The following is a 26,207-nucleotide window of genomic DNA, read 5'->3' as shown; positions in this document are numbered from 1 at the left end:
CAGAGCAACATGGATTGAAGAATGTCCCCAGGGCCAGCAGTCGCAGACGACAGTGTCGTTGTCCAAATAAGCAAATACATATTATAAAGCCCACGGAGGGGCCATCAACAAACTCATGTGCGACGCGATATCGTTCCAGCGCCATGCATGAGTGACGGCACCTGAGCGCATGCATCAAGCAGCGGGAGGAGGCGTCAAATTGTTGCGTGTGACAAGCACGAGATTGATGCTTGAGCCTTCAAGCTTGCGTGCCTCTGGCCTTCCATTGCCCCGCACAGGGTGGATCACAGCGGCCTAACCCAAAGAGGCTGCATGCAATTGCCCCTAGTTGAATTTTTCTGCGTCGGCAAGAGCACGACGCCAGAATCCAAGGACGGACCACGGGACCTGTGATATCGCAACTTGCCGCATCAAACGTGATATCCAACAAACCGCCCAATATGCCCAAAGCCAAGGGAGTTGCGACACAACGTGTGCAAAAGACGAGGCATCGCACCAGGTTAGTGTCCCCGCGTTATCCCTTGTCCTTGATAGAGCAGTGGTGCTGATTTGAGTTACCCAACCCAGAGACCTGGACCAGATCAAGAAGGACCTGCTGTCGCCCAAGCATCTGGCCCAGTGGAAGGACACCAAGGCCTCAGAGGACCTGCCTGGGCTGGGCAGGCATTACTGTGTCGAGTGCGCAAAGTGGTTCGAGACGGACCACAGCTTGGTTGAGCACCGCAAGGGCAAGCCGCACAAGCGCCGGTAAGGTTCCAGGGCGATCTTTGTAGTGCCATTGCAATGACTGACACCCGGCAATAGAGTCAAGCAGCTTGAGGAGGAGCCATACACCCAAAGGGAGGCGGAGGCGGCCATCGGTATCGGACCTCCGGACAACGGACAGCGGAAGAAGGACGAAGACGTGGCGATGGCATAACTTATTTCCCATGTTTCCTTTGCCTAGGTCATGTTTGCTTTGTCTGCGTTTGATTCATAATGGAGGTAGGAACTGGAAAATCTGCATTCCTAAGGGGCGTTCAGGGGCGTCTTGGGTCATGTGACTGGCGGCGTCCAGTGTTCGAGGCCATGGGCTGCGAGTTATTCCCATAGACGAACGAGCGGGGGCGGCACCTACCTACCTAGGCACTACCTAGGTAGGATTTATATGCTTTGCCATCCATGCGAGGCCACGAGGGGCAGCACTAAACGAGGCGGGCAGACGACGTTTTGATGCTTGGCCGTCACGTGCCGAGGCTCAAGTCGTCTGGGCGTGGCACGGCTCCATCGTTTGGGACGGCGGCCCCACAAAAAGATTGGGAACCACTGGCGGAATTGAATTCGATCGCGGTTCGTGAGGAAGCTAGAACCTGCTACCTACTGCGGTGCAATGACGGGAATGACTTCACTGCCATAGCTGGCGGGAAAATATCAAAAACTGCACCACCACACCCTCGCCATCACCACACCCTCGTCATCACCACCCGACCCAATAGACTCCCTGTCGCCATCGCCGAGCCCCGTAAACCAAACCTGTCGCCGTCACAGCGTAGTGTTCCCTCCAGCAGCGCCAAGAGGGGGCCAACCCTAGGACGCGGTTGGACTAGCATCCAGTCGCGCATCTAGCCGCCCATGAATGCTGCTTGCGAGGGCCGCCTGGATCTCTCGTGTATCCGCTGTTCGAATCCGGACCATGTCACCGCCTGCTCCCCACGCCGCCATGTCGGCGCACCATAACTCGGGCTCCGGCCTCTCGGCCGCCGCTGCTGCAAAGGCCAACTCGCACGCCTTCGCATCCCACCAGAAGCGACAGCACCAGCCATCACAAGCGGCCCAGGCTCGCCGCTACACCGTTACCGCCCTCGGCCGCTGGTCCGTCCAGAACAAGCAGCTTCCGCCCGTCGAGGCCATCAAAGCCATTCATGTCTACGACTTTGATAACACCTGTAAGGTCCCTCTGGTTCCCACCTCTTCCTCTGCGTCATCGCCCTAACCACTCCCCACCCACCCACAGTGTTCAAGACCCCGACCCCGAACCCCAAGCTCTGGAGCGGCCCGACGATAGGACTCCTAGCCAACCCCGACTGTTTCGTGAACGGCGGCTGGTGGCACGACAACCGCATATTGTCCGCAACGGGCGCGGGTTTGATGAAGGAGGAGCCACGCGCTTGGGAGGGCTGGTGGAACGAGAGCATTGTCGATCTTGTGCGCCTCAGCCACCAGCAGAAGGATGCTCTCTGTGTGCTGCTGACGGGCCGCTCCGAGCATGGCTTCAGCGATATCGTTGGCCGCATGGTGGCCAGCAAAGGCCTCGAGTTTGACATGATGGGCCTCAAGCCCGCTACAGGCCCCGACGGCGAGCGCTTCGCCAGCACCATGGCTTTCAAGCAGGCCTTTCTGACGCACCTCATGGAGACTTACCGCCTTGCCGACGAGATCCGCATCTACGAGGACCGCCCCAAGCACGTCAAGGGCTTCCGCGACTTCATGGCCGATTACAATCAGGACGTGAGCGCATCCTTGGCCGGCAGCGGATCCACAAGCACACCCACGGCCCGCCCCGCCCCGATCAACGCCGAGGTTATCCAAGTCGCAGAGCTCGGTGTGAATCTGGATCCGGTCGTCGAGGTGGCTGAGGTGCAGCACCTGCTCAACTCGCACAATGCGCAGGTTGACAAGGGAGTCTCGGCCCCGGGCAACAGGTCGCGCGCCGCCGAGAAGCTGACGATAAAGAAAACAGTCTTCTACACGGGCTACCTTATCGACGCGGCCGACACGCAGCGCCTACTGTCGCTGATACCGCCACCCCGCTCGTCGGACCCCGAGTTGAAGGTGCACGCCAACAACATCATGATCTGCCCCCGTCCCTGCCCTGCCAGTATTCTGGACAAGGTGGGTGGTCTAGGGGCGAAATTGCGTTGGGAGGTGACGGGCACGGGCTGCCTGGAGAGGAGCGTGTGGGCCGCCGCGGTGCGCCCGGTGCCGCCGACAGCAAAGTACCACACGGACAACAAGACTCCTCACGTGGTGCTGGCGCTGCGAAAAGGCACCAAGCCCATAGACGCCAGCAAGATACATAACTGGCAGCCCGTCCCTCCCGACAAGGCCTTCAGCTTCGAGACCACGGTGGGCGAGAAGATACTGTTTCGCATCGAGTCCGAGGACCCAACTGAGGGCGAGTACGAGAGCATGTTTGCGAACAAGAGCTCCAAGCGCAAGCACACGTTTGACGACGAGGCGCCCTCGCACCCACGCGGCGGCGCCAATGGCGGCGGACACCACCCGGGCGGAGGGCGAGGCTACCACACCCAGGCCGGAAACAACGGCTTCTCCAGGGGAGGACGTGGAGGCAACAATTTCCGTGGAAACTACAACTCCAACCGGGGATACCGCGCCAGCGCCCGCGGAGGCGGCGGCTACAGCGGCTTTAGGGGATCCGGCGGTCGGGGCGGTGGTCGGGGCGGCAAGTACGGCTACCACTCGCTCGACGACGTGGGCAAGCGGGACAGCAACCAGGCCATGTCTTATGAGGACAGCGGCTACTCGGCCCCGAACTCGAACCAGCACGAGAACCAGCACGAGACGCAGCACCAGCCTGCAAACGGCGGCCAGCAGCAAAGCCGCAAGCAGCGGAACCGGCAGAACCAGCAGAACCGCCAGCAGCAGCAGCAGCAGCAGCAGCAGCAACAGCAACAGCAGTCGCAGGCGCCGCCACAGCAACATACGCAGCAGTACCACCCGCAGCAGCCAGCGCTTCCAATCCCTCCGCCGCTGATGCCGGGCGCCGCATTCTACCCACAGTTCGGGCCTCCACTGTGGCTACCCCCGGCGCCCCCCAACGGCATGGGGGGCCAGGGCGGCTATGTGCCTCCGCCCGGGCCCGACATGCATAATCATTACTGATGCGCGAGACCATGTGGCTGTGTGATGCATTGGTAGACCGTACCGGCATCCTTATCCTTCTTGCCTATATTATTGGTAATCCTAGTGTGTATGCTTTCCCAATACCACTTATATAAACGTGCCATGTTGTTGGTGTTTGCTGTTTTGTCACCTTGTCGGCGCTATTTTAGGCAGCATTATGGAGTTTAAAGAGGGTGAGATGTTGGCATATCGCAACCCAAATGTCCATGTTTACTGCTGCGTTGGATTTTTGTATCTGCTGGTCGTTTTTCTCCTTTTGTTTGTTTGCTTGCTGCGTTGGTTTGGGAAGCATGGTAATGTCGGATGAAGAGAAGCCGGTCGGACTTGCTCCTGAGGCGAAGACAGCGGAAAGGCCATCGCCGGGGAGGGTGTCATGCACCCCCAGGTTCGGCGATATTTTTTGTTCCTTTTTGGGTGTTCAAGTGCCGATGCCATGTCCATTTCCGGTTGTTCTTATTAGGTACTTTAAATCCCATGGACCTCACTGGCCGACTCTGGGGTGTGCGCCCATTTAGCCGGCCTGGGCGTCCAGCAGCATCTTTTGTCTCCCTCGGGTTTGCAGCGCCCGTGGTATGGAATAGCTTCTACTCTATGGCGGACCTTTTGCGTCCCCTTGGCGGTGTTTCTGCGGTAGGTAGTTGCCGACGTTAAAAACGAGCATGCCCAGCTGCCTCTCGTTCTCCCATCCGCATATGTTGCTATCAACCCACCGCACCTACAACGCTCCTCCCTACATCATGAAGCTCACCGGGCTGCTCCTTGGCCTCGCCGCCGCTGCGGCAGAGGCGCACTGTGGGTTCTTCATCAGCCCTAGACTAGCGACATAGCCCATCATGTACCTAACATAGCAACCCAGACGTCTTCCCCAACATCGCCGTCGGGTCCCAGCGCACGTCGGACTGGCAGGCGGTGCGGCAGACGACAAACTACCAGTCCAACGGGCCGGTGACCGACGTTAACTCGCGGCAGATGACGTGCTACGAGCTGTCTCCGGGCCGCGGCGCGCCCCTCACCGTCGACGTGGCGGCCGGCGGCACCGTCGCCTACACGGCCAAGACGGGCATCAGCCACCCGGGCCCGCTGTCGGCCTGGCTCGGCTTCGTGCCGGCCGGCAAGACGGCGGCGACGTGGGACGGGAGCGGCAGCCGCTGGGTCAAGATCTTCCAGGACAAGCCGAGCGTGGGCGGCGGCGGCCTGGTGTGGCCGGCGCAGGGGAAAGGGGTGGTCAACGTGCAGATCCCGCGGTGCGTGCCGTCGGGCGAGTACCTGCTGCGGATAGAGCACATTGGCCTGCACAGCGCGAGCGCCGTGGGCGGCGCGCAGCTGTACATCTCTTGCGCGCAGATCCGGGTCACGGGCGGGTCGGGTAGCGAGCCGACGGGCAGGATGGTGGCCATCCCGGGGGCGTACAGGGCCAACGATCCGGGGCTGGTGGTCAACATCTACTACCCCGTACCGACCAACTACAAGGGACCGGGGCCGGATCCGCTCAAATGCTGAGTGGAGGGGTTATGTGGATAGAGGTAGCAGGCAGGCAGGCAGGCGTGTTACCAGTCGGCGATTACAGTGGAGTTGCTGCCTATATGCACATGCGGCTGGCCTTTCAGCTGCTATTGTGCACCACACAAATCACTGGTACCGCTCCCAAACGGGCAATCACGGCGTTTGCCGGCTTGCTGACTTGCTGACATGCGTTGCCGAAACTCCACAGCTCAGCTGGGCTCCCTCTGGCAATGCCTCGACGAGAGCTTCACCGTCATTTGCATGTAGAATAAGCTATTGAAGGAATGTGTTTATAAAGCCTTGGGCAGTATCAAGAATTCGTGCTTGGGATTAAACACCAAACCAGCACCACCTTCTTCTGTACAAGAGCAACAAAACCCGTCTTCCAAACTACCCGCCCATAAACCACACAATGAAGCTCCTCCTCGTCTCCCTCCTCGCGGCCTACGTCGCGGCCGAGGCCAACACCACCGTGGCGGCAGACGGCGCACAAGAGGAACGATCGTCGGGCGCCTGCTACCCCAACGTCTGCGGATGGCAAGCCGTCAACGGCGTCTGTAAGTACACTCTGCTCGCGTGATGTACCTTGGCTCCTAAATCCCCCCGGGCAATTCACTAACACCCAGCAGTGACACAGGGCGACCTCGCCATGAAGGTCTGCGGCCGGTCCGACACGTGCGGCGGCCAGGAGTGGAACTACCTGTACCACTACGGCCTCAGCGACCTCTACCCCGTGCGCTTCTGCGACAAGGGTTGCTACAAATGCAGAGGCGTGTGCGGGGACAACGAGGGATGCTGTCATTGATCGGCTGGGTGTTTTGCTTTGGAAAAATCTGGGCTGCGAAGAGTGTATGATTGTTGGCCATGGTGGAACGGGGTAGGGGTTTACTTTTGAGGCTTTTCGGTGTTTGTACAAAGCAAAGGGCCATCTTTCAAACGGTACAACCATCTTTCTTCCCTTGTTATTCCTAGTCTGCTGCATCTTAGAACCTGCTCTCCCTTTTGAACTAGCATGTTGAACTGGAGGAAATTTGGTGTCGAATTCGGAATTTATTTCCTGTAGGGGTAAGACGGAAAGTCTTCGCGCCAAGATGATATTTAAGCAGCCCAAAAAGCTACAGATGAGTAAAGAGAAATGCCTAATGTTTAGCCAAAACGATGACTTGATCCGGGCACAATACCTCCTCGACGCTACTCGAGAGCTCGAGGGCTTCTCGCCTTGGATAACGGCGGGCGGCTGGAACTCCGACTTGAGCTGGCCAAAACCGATGCGCAGCTTGAACTCCTCGACGCTGCTAGCGCCATAGTTGAAGACGGTGTAGAAGCGGTGCAGGAAGTTCCTGCCGAACAGCGCCAGCCGGGGGTTCTCGCTCGAGTCGAAGGGCGGGAAGCAGGCGTCGTCGCGGTCGGCAAAGCCGCTGGTCGCCAGCTGGTCGCCGCGGACGGTGAGGTTGCGGAACCTGCGGCCGTCGTCGTCGCCAGAAGAAAACGTAAAAGTCACGGCCCACGACGCGTTGAACTCGCTGCACAGCGGCATGTTGGCGCAGGCTACGCAGCGCGTCGTAGTCCCAGCCGGTGGCGCGGTAGACGTCGGCGGGCATGAAGCGCCACGACGACTTGGTGGCGGCGATGAAGGTCTGGATCCACGAGGACCCCTCCGAGGTAGTCAATGGACCCCTTAACGCCGAGGTCTTGCGACGTGGACGAGGCGTTGAGCGAGTATGCGTTGCGGGGGAAGCTGTCGAGGCGCCAGTCAGTCTTGGCTCTCGGCGACTGTTCCGAGGTAGTAACCTACCGGCTCCCGTTTGGGCAGTCTTTGTCCTCCGACACCATCCATGACGTCCCACTGCCTGTGCCAAAGTGCAGCAGGTGGTCCTGGGGAGGAGTGCCCACTGGCATGCTGACCGTGCACTGCGTACAAGGTTGGAATATACGTCACATAGGTCGTGGCGGCACGGGCTGGGCTCACATATGTGTTGCGGAACCAGACGGGGAGGTCCACGACCATGGCGGACCCGGCCTGGGCGAGGGCCACGGCTGCGAGGACGGCGGTTGCGGTGCGGGCCATGACGGCTGGCGCAAGACAGGAGGGTTTTTTAAAAAGGCTCAGGAACGTAGGAGAGCGAGTGACAGGTGACGAGGCAATGAGGGCGAAGAAGGGCTGAGCGCGAAGTTGGAGATAATTTCAAGTGGCAGGGGCCTGCCAGAGGCCCGAAATGGCGCTATTTATCTATTCCTTCTTTTGTGCTTGCCGTCTGTACTAGCCCTAGTCGGCATCGCCATCTCATCCCGGAGCTCGCATTGTCGTTGGAGTGAGTTCGGCGCTTTCGATGCCGCGATGCCGCATTCGGCGCAGATCGCCAAACCAGCTCGGCTTCACCGAGCCGCTGGCGGGTCTTTTCGTATTGAAGGCAAAGACGGTGATGCGACTGCCGTGGGCAAAGCGGCGCATTCAGGGGCTGCGCAACACGGACGGGCCTGGAAGAGTCCGCGGGAAGCCTCCAAAGTCTATCAGGATCCAGACTTGGGCTTTTCCTTGGTCCCTGCATTGACATGCCTTCGGATGTCTCCTTTCGTTTGCTTCAACTCTGCCACCCAACCTCCCTGGCCCAAATTCTGGAATCACAGCTGTCGTGATAGCAACAGAGAAGGTACGCCTAGAGCAAGACTCGAAAGGAATGATGCATCGACCATCCGCAGCCCCCCTCTCCTGGGCCTCGCTGCTTCTCGCCCCAGCAGCCGTCGCGGCCATGCCCCTGTCCGCCTGGCCCACGGCGGCCGCCGCCAACAGCACTCTCGCCCTCGCCCCGGCGTCGCCGGAGCTGACGTTCCTCTACACCATCAACATCACGGGCGGGGCCGCCATCCCCGTGGGCGCGGGCCCGCGCGGCAGCCGCGTCGTGCTGCCCATCATGGGCGGCACCTTTGCCGGCCCGCACATGCGCGGCCGCCTGCTGCCCGTGGGCGCCGACTGGGCGCTCGTGGACGCGCGCGACGGCGTGCTGACGGCCGACGTGCGCCAGACGCTCGAGACGGACGACGGCGAGCACGTGCTGGTCTTTGAGACGGGCGCCACCCACGTCGGCGCCTTTGCCCGGGCCGTGGGTGGTGGAGCGGGCGGAGGAGGGGGCCAGTTCAACGCCAGCGCGCCGACGACGGCGTGCCTGCGCATAGCGTTCGAGACGGGTAGCCAAAGGTACTACTGGCTCAACTCGGTCGTGGCCGTGGGCGTGCTGCGGCGCCTGTCGCCGACGCAGCTGACGATTGATGCCTGGCAGGTGCGTGGTGTTCTTTCTCGGCTTCACATTGTTATTACTGACTGGGCGCTCGACTCCAACGACTGCAGATCACGCCGCCCCAGGACACGACGGTTTTGCCGGGAGGGGTTTCAAGCACGGAGAGGGTGGTGCATCGCCCATGGGGTGGCGATATGTAGGGCGATAAATATAATGCGACCAACGATAGGTTTAGAAACTAAATTTATTAATGCCCCAAGCTTTTCCCTCAATACTACTTGTTTTGTTTGTTTTTATTCACACTAGTATTCATATTCCTATTCCTATTACCCTTTCAAATCGCCCTTTTTATAAAGCAAGCGTATTATACCTTTCTCGCCTTTCATCAAGCAGACGTATTATATCCTTATCGCCTTTCATATTCGCTGCCTGCAAACAACAAGTATCACCATCGTTGTCCGGATTAGGATTAGCACCGGCATCCAGTAAAACCACCACGACGTCGACATGGCCCGCCGCCACCGCCGCGAACAGCGGGGACATGAAATTTTCCCCATTGGCCGCTGGGTTCACGTCCGCCCCGTTCGCTAGCAACACCTTGACCATGGCCGCGAACCCCTTATAGGCTGCCAGCCCCAGCAGTGTGAGTGAAAACATTATCAGCTCGTCTTCCCGTTCGCTGTTGTTGATCTCCTCCCACAGCGAGTCGCTGCCCATCCTCGCTCGGCGCTCCTTGATGCCCTCAAGCAGTTCTGGAAACTCATCAGCAATCAGCTCCATGGCGACTTTGTTCTCCCAGATCCCGTTGTGCGTTGTAAAGGCCTCAGCCGCGGCCTCAAACCCTATCTTGTCCATGCTCTGGTCGTCGAGAGTGGCGGCTTGCAGCGGGCGCAGCCCGTCGGTGCCGACGCTCCAGATATCGGCGTCTTTGCGGGCCGCTAATGCCTTGATCATCTTGGCGTTGGCAACGTTTAAAGGTTTTAATCCCTCAAACTTGGCGTAGACGTCGGGACCCGGCATCCCCTTGAGGAGGGCTGCAACACGTCTGGGTGGTATATTTCGGAGACGCCAAAGGAAAAAAGACGTAGCGATCTGGTCGATGGAACCGGAGAGGTGGCAAACGAAGCCGCCCATCTGGTTGATCTCGTCCCAATCTAGAATAGACCAGTCGGGGAATAGCCGCCCGATGAAAAGCCGGTTGACCTGCCATCTGACGGTTCCCTCAGTCACCTCGTAATCGGGCTTAATCTGAGGCTCACCCTCGGAGATGCCGAGCAGTGCATACACCTTGTCCCGCGGATCTGTGGCCTCGTAATTTCGGAACTTGCAGAGCAGTGCCAGCAGGTCCCGACCGCCATGCCACCACGACGTCTCGAGCCTTTTGAGCAGGCTCGGCATGACTTCAAGCGCCGCCCTCGCGCCCTCGGGAATGCGGATCGACGGCAGCGTCGACAGCATAGCAAAGGTGCGGGCCGGCACGGCGTCGTGGCCGTACATGACCAGCGCGGCCTTTGCGCTCGCGGCCTCCTGGATGACCCAGATGCGCCGGAACCACGGGCTCTCGAACAGGGCGGGCAGCATGTGGTGCACGACGGCGGCGGTGGTGTCGCCCTGCCTGCCGCGCTCGAACTCATCCCTCCATGCGTCGGGCGTATCCAGCCGACGGCCCGACCGCAACACTGCCTGGTCGACCTGTAGCAGGTATGGCATGGCCAGGCAGCTCTCAATAGTAGCCGGCCCCAGCCAGATTAGCACTCGCTCCGCCTGGCCGTAGATGCGCTGCATCTGGCCGACCTGATGCGTTCGCTCGTGCGGGCTCCCCTGGTCGATGCAGACGGCGTCGACCCAGAGCACGCGGTCGCTCGTCGGCAGCCGCAGGTGCACCAGGGCGCGGTGGAGGTTCGCCGTGACAGGCAGCACGCCGCCGTTGACCAGGATGTGCTGCGGCGTCGATGCGTCGCCCCAGGTGTAGGACAGCGCCTCGTACGACACGCCCGGCCCGCCGCGTTCTTCGTCTTCGCTGAGCACCGTCATGTCAAGATCGCACCATATTGGCTCCGACTCGTCCTTAGCGCGCGCGAGGCGCATGGTCCGGATGGAGGATTGGGTTGTATCGAGCTGCCGGTAAGTGTACATGGCCATGCTGGTGCAATGCTTTTGGCGGGATAGCGGGTAGGCGTGGAAAATGATTTTGGAAGGATATTGAAAGGATATTGAAAGAAAATGGGAAAAGGGTAAAATTGGCAACGAAATGGAAATGGGAAGGAAATATGAAAGTAAGGGAAAGCGGAAAAGAAGGGATGTGGAAAAAGGGACAGTGGCTGGCTGTCGGCTGCCCAATGTAGCACATATATCTATGTGCGCCCGGGTTTGGTGTGAGCGCTTATCGCGGCTTCCCATGATTGGCGCTGCAAAAGGAGGGGTAGCTGTTGTGACGATGCTGCTGTGGTTATTGGATTTGTGTGCAAGGAATAAGATGAACGAGTTTGTTTCGGCTACATAATCTAGTCAAATATCACGCTCGTATCCCTTCCCAAACGCGACTCCATGGGTCCCGTTTCTATTCTGTTAAACATGTCATGACAAAACCCAAACCGCGGCGCATCCTCTAGGCCTTCTCGACGTGGGCGCCGCCGGCTTCGTTCATCTTCTCGGCGGCGCTGTCCGAGGTGCTGCCGTGGCCGGCCTCGAGGTCATCCTCGACGACCTTGGAGTCGGCAGCGGCGCCGGCGCCGGCGCCGGCGGCGTGGCCGGCGGGCAGGGCCTTCTCGAACTGGCGGCCGCGCTTCTCGGGGCCAAAGGCGGTGGTGACGGCGATGCCCACAGCGATGATGGCGGTGGCGATGCCCATGGTGGGGCCGTAGGCCTCGACCATCTTGCCGGCGTGGTTGCGGATAAAGGTGTTCTCGGCGATGGCGTTGACGATCTGGGCCGAGGGCGACGAGATCATGTTGCCGAGCTGGTACGTGATGCCCGGGAAGGACGAGCGGAAGGCCGGGGGCGACAGCTCGTTGAGGTGGATGGGGATGACGCCCCACGCGCCCTGGACGAAGAACTGCATGAAGAAGCCCGAGGCCGACAGGCTGCGCTCGTCGGTGGGCATGATCCAGGCCGGGATCAGGCAGGCGCTGACGACGGCGGACAGGATGATGGCGCGGCGGCGGCCCAGCCACTGCGACACGTAGCCGATCATGGTGCCGCCGACGCAGGCGCCGGCCTTCATGAGGATGGAGGCGCGCGACGCGCCCGAGTTGTCGAGCTGCTTCTCGGACAGCATAAAGGTGGTGTAGCTGTCCTGGCTCGTGTGGCTGTAGTAGTTGAACCACGTCATGAGGATGATGCAGTACAGGCACAACTTCCACTCCTGCGCCAGCATGACCTTGGTCTCCTTCCAAAAGGCCGACGGGTTGGCCTTGTTCTTACCGGCCTTGCGCGCCTCGATGAACTGCGGCGACTCGGGGAAGAGGCAGCGGACCAGGCCGACGAAGATGGAGATGCCGGCGGCAATCCAAAAGACCGTCTTCCACGAATCGATGTCGCCGCCCACGCCCAGGTTGGCGCAGGCCGCGCACACGTAGCCGAACGAGTAGCCCTGCTGCAGGATGCCCGACATGAGGCCGCGGGCGTCGACGGGGCTGTTTTCGAGGGCCATGGCGATGGCGTTTCCGTAGCTGTTTGGGCTGTTAGCTAGAGCTCGAGGGGGGGAAACACCGGACCAAGGCACACTTACACTCCGCCCATAAAGAGGCCAAACAAGGCGCGCACCGCCAGGAACTCGTTAAAGGTGCGGCAGTAGATGGTGGCAATCTGCAGCAGGCCGAGCACAATCATGTTGACGACCATGGGCCACTTGCGGCCGTACTTGTCGCCGGCCAGGCCGAAGAAGGCGGCGCCGACGGAGCGCAGCAGAAGAGTAAGAGTGATGGCGGTGGTGATGTCGGTCTTGGAGGTCTGGTAGTACTTTGACAGCTTGACCGTCTGGATGGACAGGGCGTGGAAGTCGAAGGCGTCGGCCGTCCAGGCCGAGAAGCCGACGATGAAGAAGAGCCAGTCCTTGGCCGACAGCTGGGCCATGAGGCTGATGGGGTTCTTGAGCGGTGGCGGCGTGTGCCACTCGGTGCGCTTCTCGCCGTACTCGTTGACCACCTCGACGCGCTGGTCCCACTTCCACAGGTCGCCCCATGCCTGCCGCGCCGTCGCCAGCACGCCCTTGGCCACGGGCTCGGCCGGGCGGATGGTAGCCTCGGCGGACATTGTTTTTTTTGTCTGTGGCTTGTCCTTTTTGGTGTTGTGGTGCGTCGACTGCTACAAGCTTTTTGCTTGAGGACTGGTCAAGGCGCCAATGTGGCTACGCCCAGGACTCGGCCAGCGATCTCCACGGAGCCAAGCAAGCTTGTGTGCGAGCTGGGCTGGGCAGTATGTACCAAAAAAAGAAGAGAAAAAAAAAGGAGGAACGGGCTCAGTGCGTCGCGGGAAGGGAGGACGTCTACGAGTCGCTCGTGAGCTTTCACAACCAGACGAACGTGGGAAGGGGAGGGTCTTTAAATATCGGGACGGCCAGCACCCAATCTCCTCCTCCGTCCTTGTTGAGATGGCAGCACGACAGGGGGGTCAGAGCTTGCGCAAGGGTGGGCGTGAGCTTCCTGCCCGCCCCACGCTAGCTGGCGTTACATTATGCTACTGGGTCGGCGGCTGCAGCTCCTCCAAAGGAGGTGAGACCTTACTTCCAGCGACCCTGTCGTTGTCGCACGCGGTCCGCGGGCTGGGGAGACTGGTAGGTACTGTACCATGCCTTGTCTGGCGACCGAGCCCCGCCGGGGGCCCGACTCGTGCGAGGGGGGACGCCGCTCCGTGGGGTGTGGGTGGGAAAAAGAGATTTCTCTGGAGGACCAGATCTGCGGGGCAAGGGGTCGGCGTGGAGGCTGGCCGGGGTGGCAGGTGCCCCATCGGCATACAGGCTGGGTGTATGCATGTATACGGTGTAGGAGTGTTTTTCATGGCTATGGATGACGCGATGGATAGACGGCCGACTTCTATTACCCGACGGGGGCCGGCAGCACAGGAGGAGCACTTCTCCGTCCTTCCTGTGCGACGCCCGATATGGCGACGTGCTTGGTGCATGTCCCAGGCAAAGGATGCCCTCCATCCCGGGACCGAGTGATTTGCTAGCTCCAGTTGATGGACGGCAAGTGGGAGGGTGTGGTCGGTGTGGTTGGATGTAATCGAGTGTGCACACGAGCCGGCCAGCCAGCCAGCCAGCACCATCGACATCCCCACCCCTTGGGCGGTCAAGATTCGCCGCGACCTCGGCCGAATTGCTGTGATGCGACGGCACGCGAGCTGCAGAGGCAGAAAACGCAGAGGCAGATAAATATGCCTCTATGGTCACCTGGTGGCGTCGGCGTTTGGGATGTAGTCGAATGGACGGGCGCACGCTAATACCTAGCCCGCACAGGGACAGGCCGAACAAGGAAACATCCCGAGACGGGCCAAAATCAGCGAGCAGGAGCCTGCCAGACCCCAGCCTTTCCAACGACGACGTGCGGGGAAACCGGTTTCCCCCGTGGGAGCACTGCAATGGAACCCAGAAAACGGGTTCCCCCGGCTTCGTCGGCGTCCCAGAAGAGGGCAAACACAGTGGCAATCTTTGCTCCTTTGGCCCCTTTGTTTCCCCTGCACGTGGCCTGTGGATCTGTCTTGTTTTCTCCCTCGCGATCGAGACGTTGATTGAATCTCAGTTCGCAACATGATTCCATTCTTCCCTTTCGCTTTCTGCAGTCGCCTGCCATGGCCTCTTTTTGACAGACGTCGTCCCCGCCCCGCCAAGCTAGAGGCGGCTCCAAAGCCGAGAGCCGCTGACGGATCAAGCAATGCCACTGCCGCCTTGTGTGGCCGGCCAAGAGCCAAGAACGAGGTCCCCTGCGCCAGGCAGCGGCTTGGCGAGCACGAGTGCCGCCCGCCAAATTCCGCTCTGCCGCGGCACGCGACACTCACCGTCGACGCGCTGGTGGCGGTAGGGGTGCGTCGCGGCACATGACAAGCCCCTCAGACTTGGGAGACAGGCCGCCAGTCGACGCCAAGAAATACCGGATATGTGTTCTTCCCCAGGCGTCGTCGGGGTGGTTTTCCAATCACTTGTCCTGCTTCCAATGTCGGCCATGTCGATAAGCGATACGGCCTAGTTGCGGCATTTTGCAGAGGCGGCTGGCTCAGCACTCCAGCTGGCCCAGCATTCCAGCTGAATATATCGACTCATGGACCGTGGTCCTCGTACGACTCGAGCAGCCAGCTTCCTTCCGGCTTGGCAGGAAGTTTCTTTTCCCTGTCCCAGTCCAATCTCCAATTTCCCGTCTTTTTCCCGTTTTAAACTTGCCCTGGCACCCCCAAGACAATTTAATTGATACACCAAAAGTGAGCATTTCATTCACCAGTGATTTCGCAGCGAAATAGCCCATTCATTAAGAAATTTATAAAAACTCAAAGTACCAGATTTATAAGCAATGGTTTTAAATGGCATTTTTCTTTAAATTTTTATAATTTTCCTGAAGTTTATACATTCGATTGTTTATTGCTTGCCGGAAGCTGTTGAGTCGATTTGGGGAAAAGTTCTCCACTTTTCCGCCCTTTTGGTGTATCACTTAATTTGTCTTGGGGGTGCCTGGTCAAGAGCAGCCTGGAATTTTTTCTGCCAAGAACAGGAACCCCATTTCCTGTCGTGTTCGTCGACCGCGCATTTTAATATCTGCAGGGATATCGTGGTTCTAAGTGAGTTTTGAAATAGTAGTATTAAGGTGCAGAGCGTGCTGTGGCCCGCTTTCTAATGCTGCAATCATTATCCAAATGTCTTGTGTAAAACCATCCCATGGCTCGGGATCAAGGATGGTCTCAAGTTCCGGTTTGTTGGCCCGTACCATCTGCGAGGGAATTGAACATAAAAACCCACCCAGTAACAGGGGGTTAACAGGGGGGTTGAAACTGGAAATCGCAGGGGTCGTGGTAACTTGCGGGGATGTCACGAGACTTCAAGAATTTCTCGTCCTTTAAAAGCATTTCTCGATTTCTCTCCTTCTTTCATTAACTTCAAAATGGCAGTGACTTCATGCTAGCACGTGACCCCCCTTCAGCCACCCCTGTGATTTCCAGTTTTAACCCCCCTGTTGGGAGGTGGGTTTTTATTGTTTATTTCCATGGTACCTAGTTCAAGTTTTTTATACTGGGGCATCAAGTGTCGCCCCCACCAGCCCTACCACAACGACGCCAGACAGGCACTGGCGGAGTCAAGGTTGCATGTCAAGAATTGGAGGTAATGTTATTAGCCCTTTCTCGCAATATACCTATCGTTTCAGGGCATCGACTTGTTACAGTGTTACTTTGATCTACGTGTTTGCTTCTCAACACAAACATGACAGTGTGACTACATTGCTGGCCGCGACGACTGGGCTGAACGACAGTACTCCCTCATCGTCCTACGCATGTGTTGCACATCCGCCATCCATCGCCAAGTGGCGCTACCAACCCACCCTGCCGTCATATCGAAACACCGCGACACATAATACCCCGGGCTCTTCCGCTCGTGCGGAGGTGATGCCGAGAGCCGGTGCGGAGGTTGGGGAAGACTGCGGAGATGAGACCGGGGAGCATCCGGACACACCCGACGTCGACGACCTGCCCCACCGCCGCGTCCAGGAATACGGACGGGCATGCATGCCGCAGGAGTATACTGTACAGTCCAAGTGCCTGCATCTGTGGTTCCGATCCTCTTGCGTAAATGGGGAGTGTAACTGTTTGTTGGCACTGACAAAAGTGCGGGAGAAGTCGGAGCATTGCCAACTTGGCATGACCATAATGATATCGGGACTCCGGATCCAGGTGTCGGGAATTCGGCAGCACAGTTCGGGGTTTTGCGGACGCGTAAGTGGCGGGCCGAGACCGGCCGAGTGTCGATATGGATGCCGCCTTGTGAAGATCCAAAACGGCCTTCTCTCCAACGCGGACAGCCGTTCATCTTTTGTTGTCTCGGCGTCTAAGCGGTGGTTTTGTGGGGCCGGAATGTTGCCCAAAAAAAACACACAAAAAACCCCGCAATATCAAGCACACGCATGACGCGGATGGCACAATTACTTGATTGGCCCGGGTGGCTCAATGGTAGAGCGTTGGACTTCTAAGACTCGTTTGGGCCAGCCATGGTTCGTGATGCGGAAGGCTATCCAAAGGCTGCGGGTTCGAGTCCCGCCTTGGGTGCGAGATTTTGCTTTTGCTGCTTTTGCTTTTGCTGCCTGCGAGACCCCGCACCCTCCGCGGTGCGCCTTCCAATCCGTCACGTCATGTTAGTGCTACCAACCTGAAGGAACGCGAACGCTGCTTCCTTTTTGCAACTATCCTCCCATAAACCTAAAATTCCGCAGCGCGACGGCTGGAAAAATCTTTCCAGTTTCTCGTTAAACTATTTATGTCGTCTGGCCTCTGCTTTTAGCCAACCTCCATCCTTTTTGTTTCCTCCCTGCACCTCCGGCGTCTGCAGCCAAATGACTTTCCCGCAAGGTGGGTCGCTCACTGCCCCGTTAGCGCGGGCGGCGCGGGCGCTCCCACACAACCTGGGTGCTCACTGCTGCTAAAAATTGCCCACTCCCGCACCCACCGCCTCGCACAAGCGTGTGCTGACGAGGCGCAGCCCGGCAACCTCAGCAGTGCCATCAGCACCATCATCCTTTAAGCGACCACTTCCGCGGCCTCGCTCTCGCCTCCGCGCTTTTGCGGGCTTGGCTCACCTCCAATTATGGTGGCATTCACTGCTCATCGCCATGGGTCGCTCCTTAGCCCTAGCCTCGTGGAACAACCCCCTGGACAGCCAAGCAGGTGGTGAGCAGAAGCGCGTTCCACGGTGTTGCTTGAGCGTAGCCCAACTCCCGCCCTTCGCCGCCCTTGCGCCTTGCCGCCGCTGCTTCGCCAACATGTCGCACACCGGGCTACCTGTCGTCATGATTCCAGACGGTATAATATTGCAGCAAGCTGCTGTGTTGTTATTCCCATCTTGACTTTGCTGTCTTTTCTCCTTTTTCTTCTCCAGTTTTGCCCTTCTCCTATTCTTGGTCCTCGCAAGTGCGCCAATCACGCTTTTCTTTCTTGGGAGCGAGCTGCCAAGGCATGCCGCCAGTCCCTACCTTGGCCGATACACGCAGTTTACGACACATAGACCAAACCAACCTATCATGAGAATATTGAGCGATGTGCGCCATGCTACCCCAGCAAGCGCGCCACGGCAAGCGCGCCACTACTCTACCCTGATACTCGTTGCCTTTTATATACCTGTTACCGTTGTGCCGTGGGCCGCCAGCTGCGTCCTTAGCACGAGGCCCATCACACCCGGCGCTGCGACCTACGAGGACTCCCGGGGCCGCCTCTCCCCTTCGGATCTGGCCTCTGTCGGCATCTGGATGACGGCTATCCGCGCCCTCGATACGATAGCCGCCGTCCTCGCCATCCCAGTCGTGTCAGCCGTGCTGTCCCATGCCGCCGTCGTGGTTGCCCAACGCAGGAGCGCCACACAAAACCTCAACGTCCGCCAGCTTCTCTCGCTGGCCGACGGGCCTTGGACTAGGCTAAAAAGAAACTACTCGACAAAACTGTCTGCGCTGGGGCTTGCTCTTGTGATCCACAGTGGGTGTCCCCTACACCAACCAAGATGACTGTATCGCCCCAACTGGCTAACAACACTGCAGGCATTGTCTTGCCCTTCACTCGGGCTATCCTAGCTGCTCCAGAGGTCATCACTGTTGCTTCGTGTCTCGAAGACCCCTCCCTACAGTTCACAGGGCCGGGCTGTGACGCTGCCGTGCCTCGCGCTTACGCCCTCGCCGGCTTTGACCCTGAGCCCGCCGACATTGATCGTCTCCCCCGGGATTTGGCGGCAGCACGTATCGCAAGCAGGCTCGCAAGCGAGAGCAGGACGCAACCACAACTGCACTTATGGAAGGAGGGATCGCAAGAAGCTTCATCTTCTATCGCCGACCTCGCCTCTCGCGGCTCTGGGAGTCCATTTTTTGTGTCCTCCATTCCGGCCGGCACCAACACGGGCGTCGTGCGTCAACACGCCATGAGGCTCGATTCAAAAGTCAAATGTTCGCTCGTTGGGGTGGGGGAATATCCGGAGAATTGTCCTGGCGATCAGCCGCTGGTAGGAGCCCTAGGAAATGGTGATGGAACAGTCAAGTTCTGTGTGCCGGGGGCGCAGGGTGCTGCCGCCTGGACCCTCAGCCGAAACTCCCAGAAAATACAGGAGCACGTTTTCCTAGCCAGTTGGGCTGGGCCGAACATGGGAGATTCCACGGCGCAGTCACCGCGCGCCAACTTCACTGCGAGGTGCGACGCCGAGACGACAAGGGGTTATTTTGAACTCCCGAACAAATACAACGGCGCTCGCCCCGGCCCGCTCCTTGCCAGATGGCCCAGCGCTGCCGAACTTCAGGAGCAAGGGTCTGGTGATCGGCTGCCTAACGGCGCCGTCCCCGTCGAGACGTAAGTCTGCAAATCCCTAGACTCGTTGGTGCGTGCCAAGACTAACCAAGATGTCTAAAAAGTGACTCTGCTGAAGCATCTGGCCCATCCCGGCCGCCATTCCCAGCCGTGTCGTCTCCTTTTGGAACTAGCAACCTCCGCACGCCAGGTCCGCTGATGAGTACATTCCTCTCGGCTCTTGGCGATGGCTCTTTTTTGCACCTCGCAAATGAGACCTGGGTGACAGGCCAAGGCCGGGCTGTGCTGAGAGGCATCTGCTCGCGCGGCCTTCCTTTCGCCTCTCTCTGGCCTTCTCAGGGCCCGCCAGTTACCGAATGTGACGCCGTGGTAGGCGTCTCTGACGGTGCCGCCAATGAGCTCATCTTGCGCCTTGTCCTCGACTGGTTCGCCAGGTTCGACCCGGCCACGGAGCAGGGACGCAGCAACGCCGAAGCCACGATCTCTGCAGGCATGTACCTCGCCAACGAGGCCATGCTGGTCTTGACCGCCGAGGCAATGCGGGGCAAGGCTGGTCAGGCAAGCGATACAGCTGCCGTGGGCTCACGTCGCGTATACAGCGCCCAAGGCACCGCCATCGTCAAGCCTCGAGACATCGGCCTCCCTGCTCAGGCCATCGTGTCTTTGCTTCTCGCTCTGCAGCTGGCGGTGCTGCTTGCGCTCGCGGCAGTCGCGTCCTGCTCACGGACTACCAGCGACAGGCTGGATGCGGCGATGATGCTTCTGGCTGGGGCTTGCTTACGCGACGAGCTGCTGAGCGAGCCCGCTGCTCATTCCGTCTCTGCGTCGAAGCTAGGGGATGTGGACGCCAGCGCCGCATTGAGACTTGGTGGTGACCGCGGCCGCCATGGGGATTTGGTTGAGGAGGACGACGGCTTCCTGCTCGCGCCCCCCGAAAACGACCGCCATACGATGCACCCATCCCGCAGCCAGACGCCGTCGCCGCCCCCACCGTCACACGCAGGCCCTTACAAGGCATACATGGCGCCACCGAGCAGCAGCAGTATGCTACCAACTGTTGAGCAGGTGTTATCGGCGCGGCCAACGACTTCACGAGACCCTTCGCCGCTCGGGCGCCGGGCCTCGGTGCATCTGCAGTGGATCCGGCACGGAGAAGAGGCAGTGGCCACCGAGGCACCGGTTCCCTTGGGACGCACGCAAGCGCCGTCTGCGGGTGAGGCGGGCGGGGTGACGCCGCCGCCGACGGGCTACCATCATCACATGGAGGGACGCAAGTCCCCGACACGGGGGCCATATGCCTTCCACATGCCGGGTTCTTCCAGACATGTAGAACCAAGCATCGAAGACGGTGCGGAGCAGGAGGGGGTGCCACGAGAACCTCCACCGCGGAGTCCCAAGAGGAACCGAGCAGCATCAAACCCGGGCACGACGCCAGGCCCGTTGCAGCTTCCGTCCATGGACGCGGTGAGCCCCATGTCGGATGATGGGAATGCGAAAAGGTTTTAGAATATCACAAATTACACAATGACTATTTCTTTCACATCATGTTCATGAAAAAGATGCTCGATGCTGAAAGCCGATGCTATCCCGATTCCCGCAGTCGAGGTGCATATAAACGACTGCGACGCCGCTCCTAGCAGCCGCGACGGCGTCGGCGTCAGAATCGAGCTTGGCCTCGGCGTAAACCCTTGAATACTCGCCATCTTCCTCTCCTATCGGACCCCAGGGTGCATGAAGGCGGAACGAGGCTGCCGTCTTGCACTTGCGCAGCTGGCGGACCGACTTCACGAAGGCGCGCACCTCCAAAACCCCGTGGATGCCGCATGGCGGCCCAAGGCTCAGCCCAGGCCTCCACTCGTACGCATCGAAGTCTTTGAAAGCGTTGTTGGCGAAGCGGTGCGGGACGAGAGGGCTCGCTCCTGCATGGTCTAGCCCCTACTATTCCACTTGGAGGCGCCCACGGCGTGCTCCCGCCTCGACGCCCTCCAGGATCGGCGGCCGAGGATGAAGCTGCCTTCCACGACGCCGCTACCCCCGCCCCCGAACAGCTGGCCGTTTGCGCTGTTGACCTTGACGGGGGTAGAGCACCTTCAGGGCAGGTATCGGGTGGTTGGTTCGGCGGAGGAAACCGTCTTCAGTCGAGGTCGTCGACGTGGCCGCCAGGGTAAAGACGGCATGGCGGAACACTTGATGCATCAGCGCGGCCTCTGCCTCCCAGTCGGCGGGGGAGTCCTGGACGATGCACAGCGAGTCGGTCCAGAGATGGCGAAACCCGAGGCGCGCTGCTCTATTAGCTTGAGGCCCGTGACGACAACCTCAGCTTTGCTGGCGTGCCACTCGATCTCGATCAGCCTCGTCAGTGTCTACAGCGAACGGTCTGGAGAGCCCGGGTGGTTGGAGATACAGTCGTCGATCCATCCCTGGATCATGCTGACATTTTGGTCAGACAGGGCGTCGGCAGAGAGCAGCCCGGGCCTGTTTTCCGTCTTGAGTGATTCCAAGCCTGCAGCCGTGTAAGAAGAGTTGACGAAGCCGGTGCAGGAGCAGAGCTCGTTTTACCTGTCAAGTCCGGGACTCCAAAGTCGACGATGCTGCCGAGCCATGTCCGAAAGCGGCCGTGATACGGGTATTGCAGGGGGTTGCGCGGCTCATATTCCAATCTCAGCGACGTTATCACGCGGCCCTTTGCGGCTGGCCAAGAGCTCGTTTCTACGTCGTCGTGTTGGAATTCTATCGAGGTTCCAAAAGTTACCGTGACCTGGACGGTGCCGTCCCGCAAGCCAAGTGCGATCAGGGTTGGGAGTATGCTTTTGCCGTCGTCGCCCACGGCCCTCTCGTTGTCGACGTGGTCTTCCAATAGGGCCTTTGCGGACACGTGGGAGCGGAGGGCAAGCCTGAGGCACCCGGCGGCGGCGGCGGAGGCTGGCAGCTTTGGATAGTGTGGAAACCGATCTACGAGTTTGTATTGAGTCGGTATTAGGTTGCGGTCTGCGGCAGACCGCGAACGGAGGCTCGACCAGCGGGAAAGACGTGTGAGCACAGGCAATAAAGAGTGCAGCGATTCTCAATATGGCCAGCGAGGGACATGGGCTTTGTGCGGCAAAACGGGTGCTGACAATGGTGTGCGTTTGTTGGTGCGGCGGGCCTCGCATTGCTGTGCGAAGACCGCTCAAGGCCCCACACTGATTTTACCTTGGCTGCCGTGCTTCCCGTCGCTGACGGCAAGGCATTTGTCTCAGTTGTTGGCCCTCGTCGCCGGCCCGTTTGAGGGTGGTAACAGCTAGGCGAGAGGCCCAATCAGAGCCGCGGGGGTTTTGCGAAAGAGCAGTCAGCAGCAGGGGTCGCAGCCCCACCACCAGACATTGGCATTGGGCATTGGGGGCCTCATGCTCTCCACGGGGCGGCTTGGGGTTGGCCGTAGTTGGTTGGAACACACGGTAGGATCGCATCCCCTGCCGCGCATACCTGAGCCACGCTTGGCGAGGGCGGCAGTGATCCGCACCCTTTCTAGTCTAGAGGCCAGCGGCGGCGGGCTCTCTCCCCCAGGAGCTTCCTTGTTGTCGTCGCTTTTCGTCCTTTACACATTCCTTTTGGCTTCCTTCCCGAATTCCTCGTGTAATCCAACGAGGCGCAAATGCCATTTCCTTGGCCCGAATGACAACTACGAACCGAGGCCAGCAGCCCACGATGGCGAGGACGCTCGCGCTGGCGGCGTGCCTGCTGGCGGCGCGGAGCGCGCAGGCGCAGTCGGTCGAGGCGCCGAGCCGAGAGAACTTTTTGCGGCGCGAGGGCCACACGGTGGCGGTGCTGGGCGAGCACCTCTACATCGAGGGCGGCGAGCTGTCGCAGATGGCCGACGGGCGGCGGGTGGGGTCGTGGTCGGAGCCGACCAACACGACGCTCGCCATCCCGCTCGCCAAGTCCTGGACCACGCGCGACGTCGCGTTCGAGAGCATCCCGCACGGCGACGACGCGCCCTACACGCGCATGGGCGCGCTGTGGGCGGGCACCGACAACAAGACCCTGTACGGCTGGGGCGGCACGAACCCCTTCAACGTCATCAACGAGGGCTCCATCAAGACGCGGCTGCGCGTCTTTACGAAGAGCAGCGACGGCGCCGCGGCGGGAACCTGGCGGAACGAGCCGCCCGACCCAAACATCCTGCGCACCCAGGTGGGCGCCTCGACCAGCTGCAACGGCGCCGGGCTGGCCATGAGCGGCATCGGCAGCCTGTGGAGCGACAGCCGCGTGCCGCCGCGGTACGGATACCGGGACGTGCTTGCGACGACGCGAGCGGTGCAGGGGCTCGTTATCTACAGCATGGACAGTCGCACGTGGTCCAACGAGACGCAGGACGAGTCTTCGGGGTTCCGGGTGCCATTCGGGCCGCGGCGACGCGCGGGCGTCGATGACGGCGCGGCCGTTTGTTTGGGTGGCGGCGGCGGCGAGAAGGTCGGCACCAACGGGCGCGGCGTCGCCTTTTTTCTGGGCGGCACGCAGGGCGAGGTGGTCGAGGGCAAGAACCCGCAACCCATCGACTTTGGCGTCGTCAACCTGTATGACGTGGCGACGCGCACCATGCACTCGCAGACCACGACGGGCGACCGACCCGAGGGCACCGTGGCGGGCCACTGCGCCGTGGTGGCGGGCGGCGGCAGCAGGGGGTCGTACGAGATCTTTGTGTCGGGCGGGCGCGGGCGCAGCCCCGGCGAGGTCTATATCCTGACGGTGCCCGGGTTCCGCTGGTTCAAGGCGCCGCAGGGGGCGGTGGACGACTCGGACCGGTGGCGGCACAGGTGCGCGGTTGCGGGCCGCGGCGGGAGGCAGATGATCGCCGTGGGCGGGCTGCCGTCGCGCGCGCAGGACCCGTTCGGCAGCAGGGACCCCTGGGCCAACGGGCTCAAGGTCCTTGACATGACGAGCCTGACGTGGGGGGACAGCTACAACGCCGACGCGCCGGCGTATGAGGCGCCCGAGATGGTGCGCAAGTGGTATTCCGAGTCGTATCCGTGAGTGTTTATCTACCTGCCTACCTGTCTGCCTGCCTGCCTGCCTGCCTATATATCCCAGGGTGATGAGGGGACACACGACTAACACGCAGCATCAGCGGCCGAGATGCCTTCAAGTGGGACCGCGACGACACCAAGGCGCTTTTTGCACAAATGCCAGCCATTACAAACAGCAGCGGCGGCAGCTCGTCGCAGCCCCAGGACGAGTCCAAGCCCGGCGGTTCCTCCACGTCATCCTCGGTGCCCCTGGGTGCCATTATCGGCGGCGCCGTGGGCGGCGTGGTCGCCCTCGCCGCCGTCGCGGCAGCGGTCTGGTGGTTCTGTTTCCGGCGGCGGAAGCAGGCGCAGCAGGACCCGCAGGACCACGAGTCGTCGGCTGGCGAGACGTCGGCGGCGCTGGGCCAGGCGCACGCGGCCATGTGGGAGAACAAGGCCGGCGGCACAGGGGCGGGTTACGGCGACAACAAGCCGCCGCTGGCCGAGGCGCACTCGGAGGTGAGCCCCAGCGTGCTGGGAGGGACAAGTCCCAGCATGCTCGAGAACACGAGCCCCAGCATGCTCGACGCGGGCAGCCCGCGCGTCTACCACGAGATGAGCGGCGACATGTACCACGGACACGAGATGCCCAGCCCGCCGCCCGCGCTGGAGATGCCCACCCATGAGGCGAGGCCGCAGGAGCTGGGGCCGGGGCCGGGTGTCAAGTTTGACTCTTTTCCGCAGAGGTAGCGAGCGGTGCGGGACGGGGGGTGAGATGCACTGCAGTCTGCGACCGCGCTCATGATGCCAACTGGGGAGTGGCCGAATCATCCGCCCACGGGTCCAGTGGCCAAATGGCAAGGCGCTTGACTACGAATCAAGAGATTGCAGGTTCGATCCCTGCCTGGATCGTGTATTCATTCACTTCTTTGTCTTTTTGCGACCTGTAGATTCCCCCGCCATAGCGTTGCAGCGACACACTGCATATAATTATCCAATGTAACACTTGTAATCCATAGTCCACAATCCGTGATGCCATTGCCAAGTCGCGACACCTTCTAAAAGCACAAACCGCTGTCCAGCCTCCGTGCGGGGTTTAAGCCAACCCCTGAACCCAAGAGCCGCCGGATAATTTGGTCCTCCAACCAGACATGGCGGAGGATTTAATATGTCCGCGCTAGTGTCCGCCCAGACTGCCGCGCGGGATGTGGCCCTCCGTCCGGGGAAGGAGAGTAGGAGACGGACGGGCATACAAAATAGCCAGCGAATCATGCCCGCCGGGCCGTGAGGCTCCTAGAGTCCTACTGTCCTAGCACCCCAGGCCCCCGCGACTTTGCCACCGCAACCACAACCACAACCACAGCCCACCATGGTCAAGCTCCTCTTCCTCTCGGTCGCCGCCCTCGCCCTCGCCGGGCAGGCGCAGGCTCAGTGCGGCTCTGGGTCCCCCCACGCGCGCGTGACGGGGTCGGGCAGCTCCTTCACGGCCACGCGCGGGTCCAGCACCGTGTACCAGGGCGGCGACTACCGGGCGGCCATCCAGGCCGCGCTCGACTCGGTGTCGGCCGGCCAGCGCGTGGCCGTCATGGCGTCGGGCTCCATCGGCGCGGGGACCATCAGCATCCCCGGCGGCCGGATCCTCGAGGGCTGCGGCACCATCAACGCCGTCTCCCGCAGCGGCCGCGGCGCCATCGAGGCCACCGACGTCCAGGGCGTGCAGATCCCCTACCTGACCATGACGGGCAACCCGTACTTTGGCCTGCGCTTCTCGGGCACGCGCGACCTGACGCTGGGCGCCATCACCATGAACCTGAGCGGCGGGCTGGGCATCCAGTTCGACCGCGACCGCGCGCCCAACTACAACGTCAAGATGGGCGTCATCACCGTCACGGGGGCCGGCAGCCACGCCGTCGAGACGTGGAACATTGACGGCCTGACCATCGATCGGGTCATTGCCCGCAACGTCGGCGAGTCGGGCCTGCTGCTGCAAAAGACGACCAACGCGCGCGTCGGGCTGGTGGACGGCAACAACGTCGGCGCCGGCACGGGGTACGCGACGCTGCGGTTTGCCAATAACAATGGGCAGAACCCCAACGGCAACTGTGAG

At 60.6% G+C, this 26,207-nt stretch overlaps 14 protein-coding genes and 2 non-coding genes across 16 annotated transcripts; 12 read left to right on the top strand and 4 right to left on the bottom strand.

Annotated features, from left to right (window-relative positions):
• Window positions 1-313: 313 nt before the first annotated feature.
• GGTG_05119 (zinc finger protein) lies at window positions 314-1,378 on the top strand. The gene is made up of 3 exons (XM_009222918.1): window positions 314-499; window positions 568-747; window positions 805-1,378. Exons 1-3 carry the CDS (start codon window positions 441-443, stop codon window positions 917-919), a joined length of 354 nt encoding a protein of 117 aa, XP_009221182.1. The 5' UTR covers window positions 314-440; the 3' UTR covers window positions 920-1,378.
• A 321-nt stretch (window positions 1,379-1,699) lies between these two features.
• On the top strand, window positions 1,700-3,882 carry GGTG_05118 (hypothetical protein; the record flags this gene model as incomplete). The annotated part of the gene is made up of 2 exons (XM_009222917.1): window positions 1,700-1,925; window positions 1,994-3,882. 2 exons carry the CDS (start codon window positions 1,700-1,702, stop codon window positions 3,880-3,882), a joined length of 2,115 nt encoding a protein of 704 aa, XP_009221181.1.
• A 758-nt stretch (window positions 3,883-4,640) lies between these two features.
• On the top strand, window positions 4,641-5,403 carry GGTG_05117 (cellulose-growth-specific protein; the record flags this gene model as incomplete). Its single annotated transcript, XM_009222916.1, has 2 exons — window positions 4,641-4,695; window positions 4,760-5,403. The coding sequence occupies 2 exons, from the start codon at window positions 4,641-4,643 to the stop codon at window positions 5,401-5,403; spliced, it is 699 nt and encodes a 232-aa protein (XP_009221180.1).
• A 225-nt stretch (window positions 5,404-5,628) lies between these two features.
• On the top strand, window positions 5,629-6,526 carry GGTG_05116 (hypothetical protein). The gene is made up of 2 exons (XM_009222915.1): window positions 5,629-5,963; window positions 6,036-6,526. Exons 1-2 carry the CDS (start codon window positions 5,819-5,821, stop codon window positions 6,209-6,211), a joined length of 321 nt encoding a protein of 106 aa, XP_009221179.1. The 5' UTR covers window positions 5,629-5,818; the 3' UTR covers window positions 6,212-6,526.
• GGTG_05115 (hypothetical protein) lies at window positions 6,457-7,648 on the bottom strand (the record flags this gene model as incomplete). Its single annotated transcript, XM_009222914.1, has 5 exons — window positions 7,376-7,648; window positions 7,202-7,317; window positions 6,996-7,144; window positions 6,588-6,954; window positions 6,457-6,463 (listed from the first exon to the last, which is right to left on the bottom strand). Exons 1-5 carry the CDS (start codon window positions 7,472-7,474, stop codon window positions 6,457-6,459), a joined length of 738 nt encoding a protein of 245 aa, XP_009221178.1. The 5' UTR covers window positions 7,475-7,648.
• Window positions 7,649-8,156: 508 nt separating this feature from the next.
• GGTG_05114 (hypothetical protein) lies at window positions 8,157-8,842 on the top strand (the record flags this gene model as incomplete). The annotated part of the gene is made up of 2 exons (XM_009222913.1): window positions 8,157-8,684; window positions 8,753-8,842. 2 exons carry the CDS (start codon window positions 8,157-8,159, stop codon window positions 8,840-8,842), a joined length of 618 nt encoding a protein of 205 aa, XP_009221177.1.
• A 30-nt stretch (window positions 8,843-8,872) lies between these two features.
• Window positions 8,873-11,129, bottom strand: GGTG_05113 (hypothetical protein). The gene has a single exon (XM_009222912.1). It carries the CDS (start codon window positions 11,040-11,042, stop codon window positions 8,991-8,993), a length of 2,052 nt encoding a protein of 683 aa, XP_009221176.1. The 5' UTR covers window positions 11,043-11,129; the 3' UTR covers window positions 8,873-8,990.
• A 121-nt stretch (window positions 11,130-11,250) lies between these two features.
• GGTG_05112 (carboxylic acid transporter) lies at window positions 11,251-12,896 on the bottom strand (the record flags this gene model as incomplete). The annotated part of the gene is made up of 2 exons (XM_009222911.1): window positions 11,251-12,313; window positions 12,373-12,896. 2 exons carry the CDS (start codon window positions 12,894-12,896, stop codon window positions 11,251-11,253), a joined length of 1,587 nt encoding a protein of 528 aa, XP_009221175.1.
• Window positions 12,897-12,914: 18 nt separating this feature from the next.
• On the top strand, window positions 12,915-14,679 carry GGTG_05111 (hypothetical protein; the record flags this gene model as incomplete). Its single annotated transcript, XM_009222910.1, has 3 exons — window positions 12,915-13,623; window positions 14,098-14,182; window positions 14,474-14,679. The coding sequence occupies exons 1-3, from the start codon at window positions 12,985-12,987 to the stop codon at window positions 14,677-14,679; spliced, it is 930 nt and encodes a 309-aa protein (XP_009221174.1). The 5' UTR covers window positions 12,915-12,984.
• A 350-nt stretch (window positions 14,680-15,029) lies between these two features.
• Window positions 15,030-16,669, top strand: GGTG_05110 (hypothetical protein; the record flags this gene model as incomplete). The annotated part of the gene is made up of 4 exons (XM_009222909.1): window positions 15,030-15,053; window positions 15,126-15,806; window positions 16,052-16,425; window positions 16,512-16,669. Exons 2-4 carry the CDS (start codon window positions 15,742-15,744, stop codon window positions 16,667-16,669), a joined length of 597 nt encoding a protein of 198 aa, XP_009221173.1. The 5' UTR covers window positions 15,030-15,053; window positions 15,126-15,741.
• A 101-nt stretch (window positions 16,670-16,770) lies between these two features.
• Window positions 16,771-16,883, top strand: GGTG_20099. Its single transcript has one exon. It is a non-coding gene; the product is annotated as a tRNA-Arg (tRNA).
• Window positions 16,884-17,630: 747 nt separating this feature from the next.
• Window positions 17,631-20,657, top strand: GGTG_05109 (hypothetical protein). The gene is made up of 3 exons (XM_009222908.1): window positions 17,631-18,299; window positions 18,362-19,157; window positions 19,220-20,657. Exons 1-3 carry the CDS (start codon window positions 17,852-17,854, stop codon window positions 20,619-20,621), a joined length of 2,646 nt encoding a protein of 881 aa, XP_009221172.1. The 5' UTR covers window positions 17,631-17,851; the 3' UTR covers window positions 20,622-20,657.
• Window positions 20,658-20,663: 6 nt separating this feature from the next.
• On the bottom strand, window positions 20,664-21,718 carry GGTG_05108 (hypothetical protein; the record flags this gene model as incomplete). The annotated part of the gene is made up of 3 exons (XM_009222907.1): window positions 20,664-20,986; window positions 21,055-21,203; window positions 21,675-21,718. 3 exons carry the CDS (start codon window positions 21,716-21,718, stop codon window positions 20,664-20,666), a joined length of 516 nt encoding a protein of 171 aa, XP_009221171.1.
• Window positions 21,719-22,528: 810 nt separating this feature from the next.
• On the top strand, window positions 22,529-25,118 carry GGTG_05107 (hypothetical protein). Its single transcript, XM_009222906.1, has 2 exons — window positions 22,529-24,124; window positions 24,223-25,118. Exons 1-2 carry the CDS (start codon window positions 22,770-22,772, stop codon window positions 24,848-24,850), a joined length of 1,983 nt encoding a protein of 660 aa, XP_009221170.1. The 5' UTR covers window positions 22,529-22,769; the 3' UTR covers window positions 24,851-25,118.
• On the top strand, window positions 24,941-25,012 carry GGTG_20098. The gene has a single exon. It is a non-coding gene; the product is annotated as a tRNA-Arg (tRNA).
• A 351-nt stretch (window positions 25,119-25,469) lies between the features above and the next one.
• Window positions 25,470-26,037, top strand: GGTG_05106 (ricin B lectin:Parallel beta-helix; the record flags this gene model as incomplete). The annotated part of the gene is made up of 2 exons (XM_009222905.1): window positions 25,470-25,933; window positions 26,016-26,037. 2 exons carry the CDS (start codon window positions 25,470-25,472, stop codon window positions 26,035-26,037), a joined length of 486 nt encoding a protein of 161 aa, XP_009221169.1.
• Between the last annotated feature and the right edge of the window lie 170 nt (window positions 26,038-26,207).

This window comes from Gaeumannomyces tritici (assembly GCF_000145635.1).
Source record: "Gaeumannomyces tritici R3-111a-1 unplaced genomic scaffold supercont2.3, whole genome shotgun sequence".
Taxonomy (NCBI): Eukaryota; Fungi; Ascomycota; class Sordariomycetes; order Magnaporthales; family Magnaporthaceae; genus Gaeumannomyces; species Gaeumannomyces tritici.
This window is presented reverse-complemented; position numbering and strand designations above follow the sequence as displayed.